Raw genomic sequence first — 13,966 nt, 5'->3', positions numbered from 1 at the left:
ATAAGACTTCTTTTGGTTACTGCAGCCATGCCTTTTGGTTTTAACGGCAGAGCAAATAATGCTGAGACATGCTGTCTACCAAGGTGACATCAGTTAATTGTTGAGTGTGTCTGCAGGTCTGGCTCAGGCAGGAGCCTGGGGTTGCTTTGATGAATTTAACCGCATCGAGCTGCCGGTCCTGTCAGTCGCTGCACAGCAGATCTACATTGTCCTGCAGTGTAAGAAGAACAAGAAGAAACAGTTTGTCTTCACCGACGGAGACGTTGTTGACATGGACCCAGAGTTTGGCATCTTCCTCACAATGGTAACTTTCAGTACCCGAACCTTTTTTCATGAACTGTCAATAACAAGCTAAACCATCTCAGAACTGACCAGAGGCTTCTGCAAATACTAAGAGTTAAGAACAAAAACTGCAGTACAGTTCCCCAGTTGGGGAAGAGATCCATCTCAGAAGCAGTGAAAGAGAACTGAATTACTGCAGAACCAGAGCTGGAGAGCTGACCCACCTCCGAACCAGCCGAATCAAGTTCCAGATTTTAACCAGTGACTTCTTTGTCCACCAGAACCCCGGATACGCCGGCCGTCAGGAGTTGCCCGAGAACCTGAAGATTCAGTTTCGCACAGTTGCCATGATGGTCCCAGACCGAGCCATCATCATGAGGGTCAAACTGGCCAGTGCAGGTTTCCGTGACAACCAGGTCCTGAGCAGGAAGTTCTACACCCTCTACAAACTGTGTGAGGAGCAGCTCTCCAAACAGGTCCAATGATGATGCTTCAACTTTGTCTCTCCTTGGAAAAAAAAGTTTGTCTTATACATGTGACTTCACAACGTTATGTTTATGTTTTTACACCAGGTCCATTATGATTTTGGTCTGAGGAACATTTTGTCAGTTTTGAGGACGCTGGGAGCTGTGAAGAGGTCCAACCCATCAGAACCAGAGAAGACTGTGGTGATGAGGGTCCTGAGAGACATGAACCTCTCCAAACTGGTGTGTTTGTTTTGTAGTATCCTACACTGAAACATACACACAGTGTCATTGAAGAATGCTGGGAAATGCTGCTACTATAACTCTGTGATATTTTCACAGCAGTAACATGAACTCTTCCTGTATCTCTGCAGGTTGATGAGGATGAGCCTCTGTTCATGAGTCTGATCAATGATCTGTTTCCTGGTATCGGTAGGTATCCCTCTCTCTACACACCGAACACACACAAGCACAATAACACAGTCACATGTAATCCAGAACTACATCTCTTCCTCCTCTGTAGTTCTGGATAAAGCCGGGTATCCAGACTTGGAGTCATCCATCTTCGGTCAGGCTCAGCAGGCCAGCCTGATCCCTCATCCCCCCTGGATCCTCAAACTGGTTCAGCTCTACGAGACGCAGAGAGTGCGACATGGTACGCATCGTTACAGACAGAACGTGGAAGTGTCCTGATAATTTATCTATTCTTAGAGCCTCTGTCCCTAATAAATAGAATAAATAAATAAATACAATTCTTTTAAAGACATTTATCCTAAAATCAGGATTTTCTTAAAAACTAAATGACTCTAACTGTGTCAGAACTTTGTCTCTATTTTCTCAAAATGAATGATAAAAATAAGGAACAGTAAGATAAGTCCATACTGTTTTATTTCACTGCATGAGGGTGAGAGAAACAGTGAATCACGTCATGAGTCGACATGTGCTCCTGCAGGTATGATGACGTTGGGTCCCAGCGGTGCCGGGAAGTCGGCCTGCATCCACACTCTGATGAAGGCCATGTCAGAGTGCGGCTCCCCACACCGCGAGATGAGGATGAACCCCAAAGCGATCACGGCCTCGCAGATGTTCGGCACGCTGGATGTCACCACCAACGACTGGACCGACGGCGTCTTTTCTACTCTATGGAGGAAAACTCTCAAAGCCAAGAAGGTTGATGGATATTATTGTATCATTCAAGTGTTAAATACTTTGTCTTACTGTCTTACTGTGATGTCACAACGCTCCAGGCCTGTAAACCTTCTCCAAGCCCGGCTACGGCAGTAGTTTACTTTACTATTGAAGATAAATAAGGATAATAAAAGCATGACATGTCCGTACTATGTGTGTGTCTCAGGGGGAATACATCTGGATTGTGCTGGACGGTCCAGTTGATGCCATCTGGATCGAGAACCTGAACTCAGTTCTGGACGACAACAAAACTCTGACTCTGGCGAACGGAGACCGAATTCCCATGGCTCCCTGCTGCAAGGTGACATTACAACATCTGCCCGTCCATCTGTCCGTCATGTTTCAGTGAGCAGAGTCCAGGATTGTAAGGACTGTTGTGAGTTTAACGTAAAAACTGAATCATACAGAAGATCTAAAGTGAGGCTGTGTCCTGCCTCCAGATTGTCTTTGAGCCCCACAACATCGACAACGCTTCCCCAGCCACGGTGTCCAGGAATGGGATGGTGTTCATGAGCTCCTCGGTGCTCGGCTGGAGCCCAATCCTGCAGGCCTGGTTACAGAAGCTACCAGAACAGCAGGCTGACGCTCTGAAACTCTGCTTCAACTCCTGCTACCAGGTGAGCATGAAACTGAAAAACAATGAGTTTTAGACTTTCTGTCAGTCAGGGTTTCATATATTTATAACTGAGCAGCGACTCAAAAAGAAAAGTGTTTTTCTGTTCCTCCTCCAGGACTTCTTGGACTTTGTTTCCACTGCTGTGTCTCCAAAGATGCAGGTGCTGGAGTGTATGTACATCAGACAGACTATTGACCTGCTGCAGGTACGACAGAAGAAAAACACTCACACACGCTATGATATAGAACTACTTCCTCATATATTTCAGTGGTGAAACAATGACGATGAAAAGTTCCTGTCTAAAAGCAATTGTAATCCCACTGAGGTAACCATGACTACAGCTGTACTCGAGTATTTGTTCTGGTTACATTACTTCTGATCAAACAGCCAATCATCATCCAGGTCCCCAGCAGCAGCTGATATCACTGCCTAGTCCAGCAGCAGTCAGCCCAGCTCGGCGTCTGTCTTTCAGCCTTTTATTTCAGAGGTCAAAGTGTGTCTTTCTCATATTTGTGTGTTCAGGGCTTGCTCCCAGCTGCGGAGGAAAAACAGGGTTGCCATGGCGCCATGGGTCGACTATTTGTGTTTGCGGTGATGTGGTCTCTCGGAGCGGTGCTGGAGCTGGACGACAGAGTGAAGATGGAGGCCTTTCTAAAGGTGTGTGTCTTTGTTTGTGCTTGGGAGGGTCTGTTGATGCACTTTCCATCAAACTCTCTGTGAATATTTATTCTCCACAGTGGATTTTTACCTCGAGCTCCACCATCAGGACAAACAGTATGTTATTTGTTTGAGCCAACACTTTCAGATTGTGGCTGTAATGAACGCTGCAGCCTCCAGGGGACGCTGTAGTGTTGTTGTATAAGTGTTCATTAAACAGCATTTCCCCTCCCAGACCCCGACTGTCAGGTTGCCAAGATTACAAAATAAAACTACAGGAGGGACTTTTTTTATTTTTCGATATGAACTGTTTGTCATTGTGTTTCTGTTTGAAGAGCCACAGCTCATCTCTGGACCTGCCGCACACTCAGGACGATCAGACCATCTTTGAGTTCACCGTCAACGAGCAGGGACAGTGGGAGCACTGGTCCAACAAGGTCTGAGGACACAGAACTGTTCCTGTGAAGAGTTTTTCCACATATTCTCTAACATATTCTTTCTCTGCAGTCTTTTATTAAAAAAAAAACACATCCACATATTTAAAGATCCTGGTGTTTTGGGGGAAATTTGAGAACAGAAGAAGTTCTGGTGGTTGGTTCAATGCTTTGAAAAACCACAGATTGGACTGTGCTGGTGCCTCTTCCAGGTCAACATGATACCTTTTGTTTTTATTATTGTCACAATGCAGGTCCCAGAATATGTCTACCCCAAAGACCAAGTCCCAGACTACTCTTCCATCCTGGTTCCTAACGTGGACAACGTGAGGACGGACTTCCTGATGCAGACCATTGTGAAGCAGAGGAAGGCTGTGCTGCTGATTGGAGAGCAGGGAACTGCCAAGACCGTCATGATTAAAGTGAGACACGCTCCTCAGCATCCAGCGGTGGTCTTTCTGCAGCCAGATAGTGTTAATGCTACTTGTTTTCCAGGGCTACACCAGTAAGCTCGACCCGGAGCTCCACCTCAGTAAGACGCTGAACTTCTCGTCGGCCACGCTGCCCAGCATGTTCCAGAGAACGATCGAGAGCTACATCGATAAACGAATGGGCGCCACCTACGGGCCGCCGGCCGGACGCAGGATGACCGTGTTCATCGACGACATCAACATGCCCGTTATCAATGAATGGGGAGACCAGGTCGGCTTCTCTGATTGGTCAATTTCTGCTTGTTTTGTTTTCTTGTTTTCTTTTTGTCTTTTTTTTTAAAATTATGACAAGAAGAACAGAATGGAATGTGGTCTTTATTTCTTTACTACTTAAATTAGATACAATACAATTTTTCCACATGACCATTATATCTCCTTCAGCTTATCCAGGGTTGGGTTGTGGTGACAGCAGGTAACGCATTCGTACTCTTCCTGAGGAATCCTGAGGTGTTCCAAGGCCAAATGGGCTACATAGTTAATGTGCCTGGAAACCTCCAAAGATCAGATGATCGAACCACCTCACTCTCAATCTTTGAGACACTAAAGCTCATGACCGCAATGATCCAGAACAACGTTTGCAATACTGCCAATGCCGCAGCAACCGGCCATCCCATGAACAAGACCCTGACGTATTTAAACTCCTTTGTTCCAATCACAGTCCTGAGCTCGGTTTATATTCTTCTCTTTCAGATAACCAATGAGATCGTGCGTCAGCTGATGGAGCAGGGAGGATTCTACAGTTTGGATCGCCCAGGAGAGTTCATCACCGTGGTGGACGTTCAGGTAACACTATGGTGTGATGAAGTTACAAGGTTCCTCTCTGTTCATCTCAAATCGTCTTTACTTTTAGTTTCCAATTCACAGTTTTTACGGCTGCTCAAAGATCAGTTAGAATAAAGAGTGTAATAACCTTTAACAGCTGGTGGCAGCCATGATCCACCCGGGCGGCGGTCGCAACGACATCCCTCAGCGCCTGAAGAGGCAGTTCTCCATCTTTAACTGCACGCTGCCCTCCAACTCCTCCATTGATAAGATTTTCGGCACTGTGGCTCAGGGATACTTCTGCCCAGAGAGAGGCTTCCCCGCTGAGGTCTGCAACCTCGCCGCCACTCTCGTACCCACCACCAGACGGGTGTGGCAGGCGGTGAAGGCAAAGGTATAATACGTCATGTCATAACTGAGAAGTCGACTTCTCTTTTGTCGAGTTCATGATCACATTGTTCCTCCTGCATTTCATGTATAACGACAGAGACAGCTTCTTCTGAAGAGTCTCTGCTTCGCCAGCTTATGCAAAACTTTAACATTAAATACTGTATCACACCCTAAAAAAAAAATACTTTGTTCAGCTTTTATTTTGAAGGCCTGCAGTAGAACATGCTTGCATCTTTATAATAAGTTGGTTTGTGTGTCATTTTAAACAAATGTCATGAAGTCCTCTCTGTTTCCTCAGATGCTACCGTCTCCTGCTAAGTTTCACTACATCTTCAACCTGAGGGACCTCAGCAGAATCTGGCAGGCAGGTTAACACACGGACTAAAGACAAGATCACTAATGAACTAATTAAACATCCAAGACAGGAAGTAAAGTAACACAAGGCACCCGAGGAGAGACTCCTTCAACATAAAACAGGAAGCCAGGACGATTACATGGTGAAATGTGTTGTGTTGTGTTTCAGGGCATCCTGACAGTGAAGTCTGAGGTGTGTCAGAGCTCTGAGCTCCTCTCAGCTCTTTTCCATCACGAGTGTTGCAGAGTGATCGCCGACCGATTCATCGACAGCAGCGACAGACAAACCTTCAACGGCATCATGGAGAGGGTGTGTGTGCTTTCAGATTGACTTCATGATATAACTTCATCATGTTTTATGGAGAAAATGTTTTCTGGTTTTCCCAAAGGGGTCTTTTCACCCAATAGGGGGCAGTGTTACAATATTTCAAATCTAGTGCTGATTAGATCCAGTGATCACCTTCTCCATCCTTCTCCAGATCTTCATTTTATTTCTATCTAACCCTCTTCTTTTTCTCAGATCACAGTGGAGGATCATGGGAAAGCTCTGACTGAGCATGCTCAGTGGGAAAGCTGCTTTGTGGACTTCCTGCGTGAAGCTCCAGAGGCGACGGGCGACGAACCTGAAGACACCGAGCTGGAAGCTCCGAAGGTCCTCGACTCCGAGCTGCTCAGTCTGACTCACATCAGTACAGAGACATTTAGACAGACAGGCTATTAAATCTTAGTAGGACACATTGTTTTGTTTCTTATGTTTACTGTAAAAATGGATATGATTGACAGGTGTATGAGCCAATACCTTCGTTGGATTCTCTGGCAGAGCGGTTGTCTGTTTTCCAACAGCAGTACAACGAGGCAGTGAGGGGTGGAGCCATGGACCTGGTCTTCTTCAAGGTAATGACATGGTCGCCTTCATCAGGCGGCGTTGTTGGAGTCATCCACACTCTCTCGCTCTCTCTGTGTTACTCCTGGTGAACGACCATCTCTGTTTGGTCCAATGGCAGGATGCAATGACCCACCTGATGCGGATCTCACGGATCCTGCGGACGCCGCAGGGGAACGCCCTGCTGGTCGGTGTTGGGGGTTCGGGGAAGCAGAGTCTGACGAGGTTGGCGTCGTTCATCGCAGGATACCAAACCTTCCAGATCACATTGACCAGGTCTGGAACGTGACACACACCTCCACCACACGATAATCAGTCCACTGGTTTATGACGTCTTCATAAATAACTCAAAATATTCTAAATATTCAGATTTTTCTCGCCTGTGTTGCTGCTTGTTGCTGCAGGTCGTACAGCTGCAGTAACCTGCTGGAGGATTTGAAGGCTCTGTATCGTATCGCTGGTCAGCAGGGAAAAGGAGTCACATTTCTCTTCACTGACAACGACATTAAAGACGAAGCCTTCCTGGGTACCGACGTCATAAAAGTTTGGTTGTTTAGTTTCAGTTTGAGAATGCTGATTGGTTCGACTGACCTCTCCTCTCTCCTACAGAATATATGAACAACGTCCTGGCGAGCGGTGAAGTCTCCAACCTGTTCGCTCGTGACGAACTTGATGAGATCACTCAGGATCTGATTCCCGTCATGAAGCGGCAGCAGCCTCGCCGACCTCCGACCTCCGAAAACCTGTACGACTTCTTCCTGTCCCGAGTGCGGAGCAACCTTCATGTTGTCCTCTGCTTCTCGCCTGTCGGGGAGAAGTTTCGGACTCGTGCCTTAAAGGTGCGTTAAAGACTTCAGTTCAGTTCTGTATCATCATGGTGTGAAGTCAGATTAACGTTGTGTACTGCAGTAATACATGAAGTTGAGCTGAGCTCTGACCTTTGACCTGAACAGTTCCCAGGCCTGATATCGGGCTGCACAGTGGACTGGTTCCAGCGCTGGCCCCGGGACGCCCTTGTAGCTGTATCACATCACTTCCTGTCTCAGTACAAGGACCTCCGCTGCTCAGACGACGTGAAGCGGAGTGTGGTGGTTACCATGGGAACCTTCCAGGTAGTGCTCATCATGTGATCAGGTGTGTGTTGTTAGCATTTCCAGCTGACCGATCACGTGACCTCTGTCCCTGCAGGACCTGGTCGCGGAGAAATGCACGGAGTACTTTGAGCGTTTCCGCCGTCAAACGTTTGTGACGCCCAAATCCTACCTGTCCTTCATCGACAGCTACAAGGTCATCTACGCTGAGAAGATCGCTCACGTCGGCACGCTGGCTGAGCGCATGAAGACGGGTAAAGCTGCGGCGCACCTGGAATGAACTAGTTAATGAGTTCAGACGCTGAAGGAAGTTGATGAGGTTTCCCATGATTCACTGCAGGTCTGTGTAAACTGATGGAGGCGGAGCAGTCTGTGTCTCAGCTCTCTGAGGAGCTGGTGGTGAAGGAGCAGGAGCTCGCCGTCGCCTCCGAGAAGGCAGATGGAGTCCTGCAGGAGGTCACGGCGAAAGCTCAGGCTGCTGAAAAGGTCCGAGAGGCTTTGCTGTTTGAAATCTTCATCACTGTCAGAATCTGAATCAAAATCCAAGAATGTGAGATCCTCAACGAGGCGACATTACGTAGAACTTTTTGTGATTTGTTGCCCGCAGTGTCAGAGTGTAATCCTACCGTGGGACATCGGCGTCTGTCTTTCAGCCTTTTATTTCACCAAGCTCTCACCAACCACTAAAAGTCAGTCCCACATTTACTCTTGTCCGGCGGCTTCTTGCTCGCTCACTCTCTCCTTTTCTCTTCTTAGCTTCCTCCGTCAGCGTCCTCTTCACTCTCTGCTCCTCTGCCATCATGTCCATAGAAGCTGCTGAGCCCGGTTACATCGTCCTCTTATATCAGGATGTGGTGGAGACACAAAACAGAGCTAAACGAGAGAGAATTAGACTTTAATTAATTTAATTAATCAGGTGATGGTCTCTCTCTCTCTCTCTCTTCAGGTGAAGCAGCAGGTGCAGAAGGTGAAGGATAAAGCTCAGATCATTGTCGACGAGATTGAAGCTGATAAAACGTCAGCAGAGTCCAAACTGGAAGCTGCAAAACCAGCGCTGGAGGCAGCAGAGGCTGCACTACAGGTCACACACACACACACACACACACACACACACACACACACACACACAGATGAACACAAGTCATTACTAGTACATTATTAGTCTGTTCCTCAAACACTACCTCCAAATAAACTTTCTTTCAGACCATTAAACCGGCCGACATCGCCACAGTGAGGAAGCTGCAGAAGCCTCCTCATCTCATCATGAGGATCATGGACGCTGTTCTGCTGCTCTTCCAGAGAAAGGTCACTATAGACATTCACAGAAACGTCGCGGCGACACTTCGCTGTCCTTCGTCTCATCGTCTCGTTTCCTCTCAGATCGACACGGTGACTGCTGACCCCGAACGACCTTGTCTGCGACCTTCGTGGGCCGAGGCGTTGAAGCTGATGCAGAACTCTGCCTTCCTCAGCATGCTGCTCAACTTCAGCAAGGTCTCACACACACTTGTGTCATTGGACCTGTGAGGATCCTAATTTACATCATGTGTCTGTATCTGTGTTTGAAATACGCTGTGACTTCTGTCACTCAAACAGGTTTGAACAAAGATAGAAGTACACACACACACACACACACACACACACACACACACACACACACACACACACACACACACACACACTCAGTGTGTCGTAGGGAAACTCCCTTCTCATCTTATCACACCCATCACCTACTTATATGTGTATGACTGCTAAGCTGTGGATTAGTGAGGCTGGCTTTGGTCTGTATCTTTAGAGCTGGAAAAACCCTGAACTGTGTGTGTGTGTTACAACCCACCACTATGCATTGCAGCTGGAGCTATGAGCTGGTGTCAGCATCGACCTTCCAGTGACCCAACAGAACCTCTGAACCGGCAGTGTCCAGTCTAACAGTGAACACAGCGAATGCTTGAATCTAACCCACTGAGCCTCAGTATCCCAACAGCAGACACAAGCAGACTCCAGAAGCTAATTACTAATTAATGGTTCTTTTCATTATTAAGCTGTTGATTATCTCATTAGTGTCTATAAAATCCGTTTGTGCCTCAGGACTCCATCACAGAGGAGGTGGTGGAGCTGCTCACTCCCTACCTGGAGATGGACGACTACAACCTGGAGTCAGCCAAAAGAATCTGCGGCAACGTGGCGGGACTCTGCTCGTGGACTCAGGCCATGGCCGACTTCTTCGCTATCAACAAGGAGGTGCTGCCTCTGAAGGTGCAAACACAACGGACAACAAGATGATGCTGTTGGTGTCACAGCTGATTAAATGTGAAACCACGTTACACAGGCATTAATAAGAGGTGTGTGTGTGTGTGTGTGTGTGTGTGTGTGTGTGTGTGTGTAGGCTAACCTGGCCCTGCAGGAGGTTCGTCTGGTCGTCGCTCAGACTGAACTCTCCAAAGCTCAAGAACAGCTGGATGCTAAACAGCAGGAGCTGGACGCCGTGCAGGTCACTAACATACAACGACTCATGAACAGCTCTGTGTTGTACAATTAATGTTTTCCCATTATTCTGTTCTGTCTATTTTAGTTTTATTTACCCAGAACTGACAAATTCATCTGATTTAAGACACAAACTTTTAGTCTTTCAGACCAAAATCCACATTTCTGTGTTCATTTGACTTTTGCCTTTGTCCGTTTGTGTTGCATTAGATAACTTTAGATTTGAACGCAGTGTGTAGTGTCTCGCCTTATGACATCCATCTGTAAAGTGACCGGCTTTCATTCAAATAAATAACTCCTGGTCTGACCTGAACTTCAGGCACTTTACGATGCTGCTATGAAGGAGAAGCAGGACCTGGAGGACGACGCCCAGGCCTGCCGCCGTAAGATGTCCAACGCTACGGCTCTGATCGATGGGCTGGGAGGAGAGAAGGTCAGCTGTCTACCTCACCCAGCCTTCATCCATCCATTTAACCCTTCATCCATCAGTCACTCTCTCCGTCTCTTCTGTTCTTGTTGTGTTTCAGGTTCGCTGGACCGACAGCAGTGCTGGGTTCCAGACTCAGATCAAACACTTGGTCGGGGACGTCCTTCTGTCCGCAGGCTTCCTGTCCTACGCCGGCCCGTTTAACCAGGAGTACCGCAGCCTGCTGCTGGAGCTGTGGAAGAAGGAGATGGAGGAGAAACTCATCCCCTTCAGTCCTGTAAGACTTCTTGTCTGATCCAGTTTCATATTCACACAGTTAATGTCTCTTTAAATACGGCGATTATGCAGCTTTGTCATGGTCTCATCACATTCTGATTTGTTGCATATGGACAATTTGACCATGGACACTCACTCTCTGCAGGACCTGAACGTGATTGGCCTGCTGGTGGACAACGCCACAGTGAGCGAGTGGAACCTGCAAGGTTTACCCAGCGACGACCTGTCCATCCAAAACGGCATCGTGGTGACGAAGGCGTCCCGTTACCCGCTGCTGATAGACCCCCAGGGCCAGGGCAAGACCTGGATCCAGAACAGAGAGAGAGACCAGCAGCTACAGGTGAGGATGGAGTAGAAGCAAAGAAGCAAGTCAAGTCAAGCGCTTTACTGATTGTTGGTTGTCTTCGTCTGTGTCACAGGTGACGTCTCTGAACCACAAATATTTCCGTTCCCACCTGGAGGACAGTCTGTCTCTGGGGCGTCCCATGCTGCTGGAGGACATAGGCGAGGAACTGGACCCTGTCCTGGACAACATACTGGACAAAAACTACATCAAGTCTGGATCAACTTATAAAGTAGGACATCAGCGACTTCTTATTTCTCCTATGTGAATTTATGTATACACAACTGGGAAATATGAATCTGACATGTCAACATTTCATCTTTTCACAGTTTAGATCCAACATAACTCAGAAAAACTACACAGATACACTGAAAGCCATTTCATCAGGTTGTTGGTTTCTTCCTCCTCCTGCAGGTGAAGGTTGGAGATAAGGAGGTGGATGTGTTGAAGGGCTTCACACTCTACATCACCACAAAGCTGGCTAACCCAGCGTACAGCCCCGAGGTCAGCGCCAGGACGGCCGTGGTGGACTTCACCGTCACCCAGCGAGGCCTGGAGGACCAGCTGCTGGGACGTGTCATACTGCTGGAGAAACAGGTCACTGTACCACATGCAGAGTATTCTTCCTCAATGCCTGTGCAGTGATACCTGCCGAATCCTGAACCTTACATACATGTGAATCGTCCACTAGGAGCTGGAGGCGGAGCGGGTGAAGCTCTTAGAGGAAGTGACGTCAAACAAGAGGAAGATGCAGGAGCTGGAGGACAGTCTGCTGTTCAGGCTGACCAGCACGCAGGGCTCCTTGGTGGAGGACGAGTCTCTGATCGAAGTTCTGAGAGTCACCAAGACCACCGCTCAGGAGGTACTGCTGTCTGCCTGAGTGTACTCGCTACTTATTCCTCTGAGGCTGAAGATGTCTGGGGGAACATCTTGTCTTCTAGGTGAGTGAGAAGCTGTCGGTCGCAGCAGAGACGGAGGTGAAGATCAACCAGGCCAGGGAGGAGTACCGGCCGGTGGCCACCAGGGGGAGCATCCTCTACTTCCTGATCGTGGAGATGTCTCTGGTTAACGTCATGTACCAGACGTCCCTACGGCAGTTCCTGGGTCTCTTTGACTCGTCCATGCAGAACTCGGCCAAGTCGCAGCTCACCTCCAAACGCATCAGCAACATCATCAACTTCCTCACCTACCAGGTGCTGATTATTGTTAGTTATTGAATTTGATGCCAGCAACATGTTGCAAAAAGTCAGTGGCAGCAAACACATTCAGAGAATCAGAGGAAAGCTCTGCACACAGGGGACAAGTCGGTGATCTTCAGGCCCAGCAGACAGAACTGTCCTTCAGTCTGACGAGTCCACATTTGAAATTTAGTTTGGAACTCGTTGAGGACGGCGTCCAGCTGCTAAACGATCAGAGTCTGATGAGTTGTAAATATGAGGTTTCAGTGTTTTCACATTTTACACAGTGTGACAACAGCAGGGTTGTAGTATTTGAAGTGAATTCAAGCCTCTAAGACTGTGCTATGATTTCAGTCAGACTTATTAGATTTGTCCCTGTCTGTCTCTCCTTCAGGTGTTCTGTTACACAGCCCGGAGTTTGTATGAGGAACACAAACTGCTGTTCACGTTGTTGTTGGCTCTGAAGATCGACCTGCAGGCCCGAAACATCTCGCACCCGGAGGTGCTCACCTTCATCAAAGGTCGCTCTCATCGTCTTCCTCCTCCTCTGTGCAACCTTTCCTTCTTTAACCAAAATATCTGACAGTAAATATCCTGCCTGTGTGTAGGCGGAGCCTCTCTGGATCTGAACTCTGTAGAATCCAAACCACGGCGCTGGATTCTGGATCAGACCTGGCTCAACTTGGTCCAGCTGTCCGGGCTGCCGCCGTTCTCCCAGATCCTGGCGCAGGTAGAACCCAAATCCATTGACATCAGAGCAGGTAAAGCAGGAACACAGAGGCTTACAGAAGTTTGGTCCCTCGTGTCCAGGTGAGCCAGAACGAGCGTGCATGGAGGAACTGGTTTGACCATCCAGCACCAGAGGACGCCACACTGCCTGATGGGTACGAGGAAAAGCTTGACACCTTCAGGAAGCTTCTGCTCATCCGGAGCTGGTGTCCCGACCGAACCACTGCTCAGGTCACATGAATGCTGGTTTCAACCAGTTTGTCCTGAATTATTTTAACATTTAAATAAATGTTGCAAGTTCATGAAATAGTGTGTGTGTGTGTGTGTGTGTGTTTGTGTTGAACAGGCGCGTCACTACATCTCTGAGTCTCTGGGTCAACAGTATGCTGAAGGTTTGGTTCTGGACCTGGACGCCATGTTGGCAGAGAGTGACAGCAGGACGCCGATGGTCTGTCTGCTGTCGATGGGCTCTGACCCGACCGAGAACATCGAGAGACTGGCCAAGAGCAAGGTGAAGGAATCAGGTGGAGGGAAGAAGAATGATGTGGGTGGAGGAAACTTTAATGATGGGAAGATGATGATTTGATGATGATCAGCAGAGTTCTGTTCTCCGCCTTGCAGGGGGCGCCGTGCCGTCCCATTTCCATGGGGCAGGGCCAAGAGGTTCATGCTCGCAGACTATTGGCCAACAGCATGACGGACGGCGGCTGGCTCCTCCTCCAGAACTGCCATCTGGGACTGGACTTCCTGGACGAGCTGCTGGAGACGGTCACCACGGCAACGCCAGAGAGCGTGCACAAAGGTTTCAGGGTGTGGCTGACGACGGACGTGCACCCCAGGTAACTGAACACAAGAGCGCTGACAGTGTTAACTACTGGATGAGATGATGTTCACATCATCTATGTGTGTGTGTGTGT

General features: G+C 48.2%; 1 protein-coding gene across 1 annotated transcript in view; it reads left to right on the top strand.

Moving 5' to 3' along the window:
- Positions 1 to 13,966, top strand: part of dnah5l (dynein, axonemal, heavy chain 5 like) — a 32,703-nt gene that overhangs the window by 15,693 nt on the left and 3,044 nt on the right. Inside the window, exons 47-88 of the mRNA XM_027274426.1 lie at positions 117 to 304; positions 564 to 758; positions 855 to 989; positions 1,121 to 1,178; positions 1,270 to 1,401; positions 1,699 to 1,916; positions 2,101 to 2,235; positions 2,375 to 2,551; positions 2,666 to 2,755; positions 3,073 to 3,207; positions 3,543 to 3,644; positions 3,896 to 4,063; positions 4,137 to 4,343; positions 4,823 to 4,915; positions 5,052 to 5,288; positions 5,583 to 5,648; positions 5,808 to 5,948; positions 6,159 to 6,290; positions 6,422 to 6,532; positions 6,643 to 6,797; positions 6,926 to 7,047; positions 7,131 to 7,360; positions 7,475 to 7,633; positions 7,710 to 7,866; positions 7,953 to 8,098; positions 8,559 to 8,693; positions 8,816 to 8,917; positions 8,993 to 9,106; positions 9,701 to 9,868; positions 9,999 to 10,103; positions 10,416 to 10,529; positions 10,624 to 10,800; positions 10,945 to 11,139; positions 11,219 to 11,374; positions 11,557 to 11,739; positions 11,834 to 12,004; positions 12,084 to 12,335; positions 12,715 to 12,841; positions 12,929 to 13,050; positions 13,131 to 13,280; positions 13,396 to 13,560; positions 13,671 to 13,888. Coding sequence (XP_027130227.1) covers positions 117 to 304; positions 564 to 758; positions 855 to 989; positions 1,121 to 1,178; positions 1,270 to 1,401; positions 1,699 to 1,916; positions 2,101 to 2,235; positions 2,375 to 2,551; positions 2,666 to 2,755; positions 3,073 to 3,207; positions 3,543 to 3,644; positions 3,896 to 4,063; positions 4,137 to 4,343; positions 4,823 to 4,915; positions 5,052 to 5,288; positions 5,583 to 5,648; positions 5,808 to 5,948; positions 6,159 to 6,290; positions 6,422 to 6,532; positions 6,643 to 6,797; positions 6,926 to 7,047; positions 7,131 to 7,360; positions 7,475 to 7,633; positions 7,710 to 7,866; positions 7,953 to 8,098; positions 8,559 to 8,693; positions 8,816 to 8,917; positions 8,993 to 9,106; positions 9,701 to 9,868; positions 9,999 to 10,103; positions 10,416 to 10,529; positions 10,624 to 10,800; positions 10,945 to 11,139; positions 11,219 to 11,374; positions 11,557 to 11,739; positions 11,834 to 12,004; positions 12,084 to 12,335; positions 12,715 to 12,841; positions 12,929 to 13,050; positions 13,131 to 13,280; positions 13,396 to 13,560; positions 13,671 to 13,888 — 6,343 coding nt within the window. The remainder of the gene's footprint in view (positions 1 to 116; positions 305 to 563; positions 759 to 854; positions 990 to 1,120; positions 1,179 to 1,269; positions 1,402 to 1,698; positions 1,917 to 2,100; positions 2,236 to 2,374; positions 2,552 to 2,665; positions 2,756 to 3,072; positions 3,208 to 3,542; positions 3,645 to 3,895; positions 4,064 to 4,136; positions 4,344 to 4,822; positions 4,916 to 5,051; positions 5,289 to 5,582; positions 5,649 to 5,807; positions 5,949 to 6,158; positions 6,291 to 6,421; positions 6,533 to 6,642; positions 6,798 to 6,925; positions 7,048 to 7,130; positions 7,361 to 7,474; positions 7,634 to 7,709; positions 7,867 to 7,952; positions 8,099 to 8,558; positions 8,694 to 8,815; positions 8,918 to 8,992; positions 9,107 to 9,700; positions 9,869 to 9,998; positions 10,104 to 10,415; positions 10,530 to 10,623; positions 10,801 to 10,944; positions 11,140 to 11,218; positions 11,375 to 11,556; positions 11,740 to 11,833; positions 12,005 to 12,083; positions 12,336 to 12,714; positions 12,842 to 12,928; positions 13,051 to 13,130; positions 13,281 to 13,395; positions 13,561 to 13,670; positions 13,889 to 13,966) is intronic.

Source organism: Larimichthys crocea, chromosome XXIII (genome assembly GCF_000972845.2).
Source record: "Larimichthys crocea isolate SSNF chromosome XXIII, L_crocea_2.0, whole genome shotgun sequence".
Classification (NCBI taxonomy): domain Eukaryota; kingdom Metazoa; phylum Chordata; class Actinopteri; family Sciaenidae; genus Larimichthys; species Larimichthys crocea.
Note: the sequence above shows the minus strand (reverse complement) of the source record. Positions and strands in the feature narration are given on the sequence as shown.